General features: G+C 41.1%; 1 protein-coding gene across 1 annotated transcript in view; it reads right to left on the bottom strand.

Annotated features, from left to right (window-relative positions):
- Window positions 1-7,946, bottom strand: part of LOC139728168 (glutamine--tRNA ligase-like) — a 32,072-nt gene extending 24,126 nt beyond the window's left edge. Inside the window, exons 1-3 of the mRNA XM_071639135.1 lie at window positions 7,799-7,946; window positions 1,287-1,437; window positions 192-301 (exon numbers count right to left, since the gene is read on the bottom strand). Of these exons, the coding sequence (XP_071495236.1) occupies window positions 192-301; window positions 1,287-1,437; window positions 7,799-7,912 (375 nt within the window). The 5' untranslated portion in view covers window positions 7,913-7,946. The remainder of the gene's footprint in view (window positions 1-191; window positions 302-1,286; window positions 1,438-7,798) is intronic.
- Window positions 7,947-8,174: the final 228 nt, after the last annotated feature.

Genomic DNA, 8,174 nt, shown 5'->3' on the forward strand with positions numbered 1-8,174 from the left:
AATTGTTATTGGTAATTACAACCTGCAACAGTCAAATTTCCTGCTGTGTGCTATGTTTGGCTTGGGGGGGGGGGGGCTCTTTAGATTTAAACAAAGATCTCTTTTGGCCATCAAAAATTATTAAACTTCATAGATACTTCAGCTTGGTAAGCATTTGTAAGTTATAAATTGTACATCCTTCTCAACCTTACCTCATCTTCAATGTCTTCAGGGTCCACTGATACCCCAATACCACATGCCTTTTCAAATTCTGGCATGCTGATGGGATCTACTGGATGTGACTTGATGTACTCAAGGGCAGCTGTAAAAATGAAGCCCGGACAAACACACAGAAATACATGAATGGAATATGGTATAAACTGAGATGATAGTGTAATGGACCTTGAGACTAGTATAGCTGGCAGCCTCTGCATACAAGTTCAGGTTGCCATTCTGCTGAGCTTGTATATAAAGCATATCCTCTCCCCTTTTTGCTTTTGTTTTGCTCTGTTTGGTTTGGTTTTGTTTTTTACTCACAAGCATTTTTGTTATATAGGATATACAATGTAATGCTCACTGCTACCAACTATTTGATAATCAACTTCTTGGTCTTCCTAAATTTCATGCGTACGCCTTGAATGATCAACTCTTTGTATTACTGTAAAACATTTTCAATATAATTCAGTCAAAAGAGAAAGAAACCCAATTAATTGTCGATTGAGTGAATGCACAGCTCTACATTAGTCGGACACGTCAATGAAAGTTTGAGAAAAATCAGACAATCTGTTCCAAAGTTATGAATTTTTTTTCAAGTTTTAGTGTTGCCATCGTTGGATGAGAAGACTACAGTATTTTGTAAGATCATATACGATACAAGGATAATATATGAAGGAAATATTAAGAAAATTCAACACATTTTCATTCTTCGTGCACAATGAAAGAACACTTGCCTTACCTCTTTCAGAAAGCAGGAGGAGTAACATTACTCAGAACATATAATCCATAATGAGTCAAAGGAATGCATACTTTTATACAAATATGAAATTTTGTAGATTATCTTGATTATATAGGTAAAATTAAGTTTTTCAGCTGTGAAATAATCAATAATGGGGTTATTTTGTTCGTCATTCTATTGTTACATCTTGACAAAACATCTACTAGCAAAATAAATCCTAAACACAATCTCCTTTTTCTGGATAGTTGTTGATATCAAGAAAACAGAAAAGGATTGTCCTTAGAACTTGATAATGAAAGTTGCTGGTAACAATGAAATTCACGCTGTCTGCACTCTGATGGTGGGTGCTGACCTGCAAGCTGAGGCTCAGTGGCTATCTTCTTGGAGGTGATATATCTGATGAGAAAGTCTGCTCTTTTCTTGTCCTTCAGTCTGGTGCTGAGATGGTACAGCAAGTTGCCAACAGCCTTGCCAAGATCACCGCCTCCATTGTTTTGCTTTGCCTTCGATAAATATTTTGACATTATCAAGAACTGATATTAGACAGGATTGTAGCTTGCCAGATAAGGCAGGAGATGGCACAGTGACTCAAAATTAATATTAACTAAAGCAGCGTGCCAAAATATTAATATTTCACAAGAAGTACACTTGTGCACTAACAAAGTCTTCTATATTCCTCCTGAACCATGGGACAAAATTGACTTTAGTCAAAGTGTTTAAAATCAAGTAGAAAACTTCAGTTTGGCTTCTGACCTTGGCTCTTGTGGCCCAATTCATTATAGTTTCACATTCATCTCTGTACACTGACCATACTCCCACTAGTACTGTAAAAGTGGAAATTTTTGTGCAAGTAATTTTTTGCACTTGGCCAGGTAAGATGAATTTTGCGTACTTTAATTTAGCAGACCATCACAAACAAGAGACCCGGGGGTCACGCGCTCATCTGAGTATCGCAAGTTCACCTTCCATGCATTCTTGCAGACTCTTACCTGAGAACATTGGAAACTTATGGTGGGGGTAGCTTTGAGAGTGGGGGCATGGTGTCCATTTACATATTCCATCACACTGATAAAAAATATCTACCAAGTACACTGTACTTTATAGAATGTTGGATTATGCAGCTTGGGAAAAAAAAAAAGACTTAAAGCCCTATCACTTTTGATTAGAATTAGAGAAAAATATTATTGAATATTCATTAATGTAGGAGGTTTGGACCCCCTGGGGCCCCCAGGGAAAGCATGGTGCCCATTCAAACACTTTGAAATCTTATCCCCATGGGAATGCTACTTGACAAGTTTGATGAAAATCCATTACGTTGTTTTCAGCAAGATAAAAATTTAGGCCCGCATTTGGACCCCCCCCCCCCCCCATCCCATCAACCTTCCTTGGGTCCCAAGGGGGTGGGGGGGGGGGGAGGGGTAGGGCACCCCTGATTTTTTCCATGAACAAACTTAATATACTTAAAATCAATATACTGACTCATTGTATCAACTTAGCTCAATCACTTCTGGTTCCAGAGAAAATCTGTAGAAATTCCTTACCTGTAGGAGATTGGGAGGGGGGGGGGGGGGATTGGGACCCCTGGGGCCCCCAGGTAGGGCATGGTGACCATTTGATGGAATTGAGATTCTATTCCCCTAGGGATGCTACCTGCCAAGTTTGGTGAAAATTTATGATAGGGTTTTCAAGAGAAGATGAAAATTTACAATTTTGGTCCAAATTTAGGCCCCCTGGGGCCCCCAGGTTGGGCATGGTGCCCATTTGATGGGAATGAGATTCTTTCCCCCTAGGGATGCTACCTGCCAACTTCGGTGAAAATTCATAATGGCATTTTCAAGAAAAAGATGAAAATGTACAATTTGGGCCCCATTGGGACCCTTCCCCACCCCCTCCCCTGGGTCCCAAGGGGGGCACCCCTGATTCCGCCATGAACAAACTTGAAACTACAGTCGTCAATGTACTAATTCATAGTATTAACTTAGCTCTATCACTTCTGGTTCTAGAGAAGAAGATTTTTTAAGATTCCTTATTTTTTTTTTTTTTTTGGGGGGGGGGGTTTGGGCCCCTCTGGGGGCCCCCAGGTGGGGTATGGTGCCCAGTTGAACAAATTCAGATCCTATCCCCCTAGGGATGCTACCTGCCAAGTTTGGTGAAAATCGGTCAAGGGGTTCTCAAGAAGAAGATGAAAATGTAAAAAGTTTACGCACGACGCACGACGCACGACGCAAGACACACGACTCACGCCGGACGAAGAGCGATCGCAATAGCTCACTTGAGCCTTCGGCTCAGGTGAGCTAAAAAGCTCACCACTTCAGCTTTGGCAGCACAAAAAGGTAATTGGTCTGCACTACAAACATTTAGCACATTCAATAATATACTACAGGACTAGCAAACAAAGAAAACTACATATAACAGAACAGTGATTCCCCTTCAATATGCCAATCTCGAGATCAAAGATACATAACATTACATATAATATATAACAAGCAAAAGAATAGCTTGTTTCTATTTTTCATGCTAGTTTCATGTTATGAGAAATGTGCAAAAAATTTCCACTTATTCAGTACAAGTTTATACAACAGGATATATGTTGTACTTGTTTTTGGGGCTGATAAGCAATTATTTTGCAAAGATGGAGGCAGTCAAATAATTGGAGTAATGCTTTCTTGTGAATGTCATGTGTACCATTGCTGACTACAGCGAGTCGACCCACACAAAGAACATACGAGTTAACGCAATCAATACAGATGTTCCAACCATCATGGGCAAACAAATAGTCGAATGAACTTTGCTGATTTTGTAAGACATATGCCAAACATTCTCCAAACTGTCTGGATCTATCTCGGGTTCTACTAACATTTTTCAAACATTATGCACATCCTGATACATTTTAGAAAACAAATCATGAGCAAGTCCTGACCCAAGATTCTAGAAACATTCACAAGAAATTAAAAATTGGTTGAAACTCTCACTGAACTCAGGGCTCAAAATAAAATTTTTAAAAGGGCACTTTCAGCTTGGGGCAAAGTGGTCTTGGATACCCCACAATTTCATGAGGCATCAAGGCCATTCGAAAGTGCATTGAGGCCAGTTTTAAAGGGCACCTAATTCTGGTCAAAAGGGCACCAAGGCCACTATTTTTCTAAAATGACAAGTAGCACAATGTAAGGCACTTCGGTACCAGAATGGCAATATAACACACGCACACACACACTATTTCTTTTTTCTTTTTCTTTTTCTTTTGCATTGGTGGATAATTCAGAAAAGAAATATGGACAGGAGCAGTGATCAATGGGGGATAATTCAGAAAAAAATAATATAGAATGGAGGAGAAATAGTTAGAGCAAAATTGGTCACTATGAGTTTGACATCGTTAACTTACTTTTTTATCGGGCAGTGGGAGATAATCCAGAAAAGAAATGAAGAAAAGAGGAGAAATAGCCTTACTTGAGGCCAATTAAATAAAAGCACTATAGAATCATAACATTTGATACCCTGTCAGTGGTCTTGCCCGGAGTCTTCGACTTGAGCTAGCTCAAAACATTCTCTCCCTGTTCATTCCCCAAACCCCAGACGGTTTATGACCTCCAGGAATGTGCCTGTGCACAGTTTCTGGTCTCCTACTTTACCCCCTCCCACTTCCCCAAGTCTGGCACCTTGCCATCATGGGGTTTTTGTTCTTTCTTCTTTTTATTAATTTTTTGTCAAGATGGGTTCACATGCAGTCAAACTACCTTCTTCTGACTGCACTTTTTGTTTAGTTTTGTTTTTTGTGCAGGTTTTTTCTTTTTGTGTGTGTTTTTTCATGAATCCTCACTGTGCTTTATGCACTTGTCAATGTAATGACTCACCCCACTACCCCCGGACATGGGTGCGTCATTTCCTCGTTTGGTCCGTCAAATTTGTGACCCAGGTGTTCGTCATTTTACCAGCTTTGTCCGTCAAATTTTTGACCGAGGGGTGCGTTAAAATCCCATCATTGTCGGTCAAAATTTTGACCGAGGGGTGCATCATGGTACGTCACTTGGCTATGGAAAATAACACGCATTATTTTGAACCGAGGGGTGCGTCATGGTACGTTACAGTGAGCGCTTTCCCGCAGCAAGTGAAAATCAAAGTCGGGAAGCGTTTTGGAATAAGAGGAAAAAATGCTTGCCAGAATCTGGCAAGCAAAGAATTTAAAAGCCACCCTTTCTCCTTACATTTTCCCTCCAACAAACCCATGAAATCATGCATACTCAATCTCAAACCAGGGACTGTTCAGCGATGTAACAACTTAGTTCAATCTTTCCTGTCGAAACGGCAGCAGAAGACCTGCCTGCCGCATGCTATTTTCTGCTCGCGGGATCTAGCCCGACCAGCTGGCCAGACGCGCGCGCGACGCTGTTAGCTGTGCGAATCTCTACGTACCGCGACTAGGCTGTAGTTACGCAGTACTAGTAGGGTGGAACATCCTATTACCGGACGCTTTTCTTTGTGGCTTTGAATTCCGTACTCATAGAATGAAATTTCGGCTAAAAACAACACCACTTATTCACAGACTCATGGAAATTACGAATTCAGCCAACTTACGTCATTTCTTCGTTCCAGTTTTTAGAAAATATGCTTCAAACATACCCCTCTAAAAATAGTGGTTTTTTGCGCGGTGCAAAATCGCATTGTATTACCGGACGCTATTTTCGTAATCGAATAATCGAGGTCTTTCGCACCTAATCCTTGCACCAGAATCACAATTCATCCCACAAATCACCGTACACATTCTCACCGAGCGGATGACACACAAAAAAATCTGCAAATGAAGCTCAAATTTCGTATTTTACAGTAAAATGTCTGTCTTGACCATTTCGAACAGCTCACGCAATAAAACCTTGTGAGAAATCGACAACTGGTTAGAGTATACGTGCTTTGTCTATGGGAGCTGCACGCGCGGGTGATGAGTTGCGTGCCCCTTTAGCGCACAACTATTCCGCATCGTTCGCGTTTGAGGACGATAGCTACAATTTTTCCGATATTGATCAGTGAACTTTTGGTTCTAATAGAATCTTCAGCATTTTTCCTGTATGTGAGTGGGATTTCATAGAATTTCAGTCGCGAAATGTGATTCAAACATGCATAAATATTAACTATAAACGAGGTGCGGGTCACTCAACTATAAATTTGAGGTAAAATGTGAATTTTTTCGTTTTTTAACATTTTTATGTGGCGTTTTTTGCGATTTCGGTCCACAAAAAGTTCTGTGAGGCTAATCTACGAAGTCTCGCGCGTACAGAATGTCATTAGTACGCAAAAATGTGCGTGTCCGGTAATACCATGGTGTCCGGTGACACCATGCTTGCCCCTACTCGAGCGGGAATATGAATGCCGTGGCGTGGTGTGTACCTACCTGCGCTGCAGCTAGCAGTATGCATCCACCGCACTAGCAATGGCCGCGCACACACAGCGCATTCTGCACACATATGTGATTGTCATGTATGGATTGCATGCACAGAATACATACTACTGTTCGGAATATCGTAGCAGCAGCGTGATGTACGGTGAATGACAATACGGTGCTTACATGGTAAGGGAAACTTGCCGAAACTTTTACAAATTACAGTGTATGTGTACGAACCAAAAGAAAATGAAATTGCTTGAATAAAACGTATGCAAAAATCGTTTCAGTATTTACGGGGGTGCGTCAAATGTACCGAGGATGTCCGTCACAAAAGTGACCGAGGTGTGCGTCACTTTCAATGTGTTGTCCGTCAAAAAAGTGACTGTGGTGTTCGTCACTTGCAGCGTTATGTCCGTCAAAAAAGTGACTGTGGTGTCCGTCAAAAACCCCGTGTGGTCAGTCAAAAAATGACCATGACGCACCCATGTCCGGGGGTAGTGGGGTGCGTCATTACATTGACAAGTGCATTACATGTGGAGCACGCACCAGTCACCTGCAGGTAGCTTACAGCAAGCAAAAAATGGCAGACAGTTTTTTCTGCTACAGCTACCTTTACTGCCTAAAATACTTGGCTTTGTCACTATGACACCCCAAAACAAGATAATAAAGAGATCCGCCCCTGGCGGGTTTGTGCGTTTGAGCAGAATATGCGAAGTTGGCGCGCCGTCGACTGAGTCGGACATGCGAACGTGGCACATAAAGAGTTAAAGGGAACGCAAACCCAAAGAGCAAGGTGGATTGAGTGAAAGCAGCAACATTAGTAGAACATATCATTAAAAATTTGAGGAAAATTGGACAATCGATGCAATAGTTATGAATTTTTAAAGTTTTGGTGTTGGAACCGCTGGATGAGGAGACTACTAGAGGCTATAGGTATGAGTGGGCAACAATACTAGGACCTAAAGAAAATATAAAGAAAATTCCACAAAAGTTCATTTTTCATGAAAATTACAAATTCTATCAACTTGATACTGACATATGTTAAGGGTAGCAATATTCCCTCTGAAATTTTCTGAAAGCGGTTAGAATCTAACGTTAGTCAAGTGGCAGTTGAAGTGCTCTTTCATAATGCTAGAAAAGTGAATTTTTGTTGAATTTTCTTTATATTTTCTTTGTATTGTTGTCTACAGAGGAGAGTGATAACGTCAAAAAAATAAAAGACTACTCCGGACAGACGGATCTTTCTGTCTAGACCTAGATCTATAACACAACATAAACATGATGCAATAACTGGACACGACAGCAGCCAGATTCGTAACAATACCATAGTACTGTGCGCAGTTTGCAACAAATCATAACTCATTTATAAGGCAATGCCGAATTTCCAGCGGTGCGGGATACTATCGACGACACATGTACGTGCGTGCATAAATGCGGTCAAATTTTGGAATTCTCGCACTAAATTAACTCGATCAAATATATAAACGTACCTTTTCAATGACTGTTTTGAAGTTACTGGCTAAAACCTCGTTCTTAGCCGTTTCTTTCGCTTTTTGTTCACTCAGTCCCGCACTAACAAATAAACTTATGAGTGCTTCAGCCATTGTCGCCGTTCTCTTTCAGGAGCATGTGCGGAATAGAACGAATATTTGTACACTGCTGCTACGTTACATACTAGTCCGGGAGCCAGCGGGGGTCAGCCTAGCTGAAAAGGTTACCAATTTTTATGTATATAGCAATTTAGTACATATGCCCCTGAGTATGGAAATGCACGTCTGGCTGGTCATCGGTGGTGGGTGTGGCCAGGAGGGCCAAAAAAAGGACCCCTCAAAATTAGGCTAGCCTAGCTGAAAAAGTAACCCCATG

This window comes from Diadema antillarum, unplaced genomic scaffold (assembly GCF_040938485.1).
Source record: "Diadema antillarum isolate AM-2024a unplaced genomic scaffold, OU_Dant_1.0 scf00000018, whole genome shotgun sequence".
NCBI lineage: Eukaryota > Metazoa > Echinodermata > Echinoidea > Diadematoida > Diadematidae > Diadema > Diadema antillarum.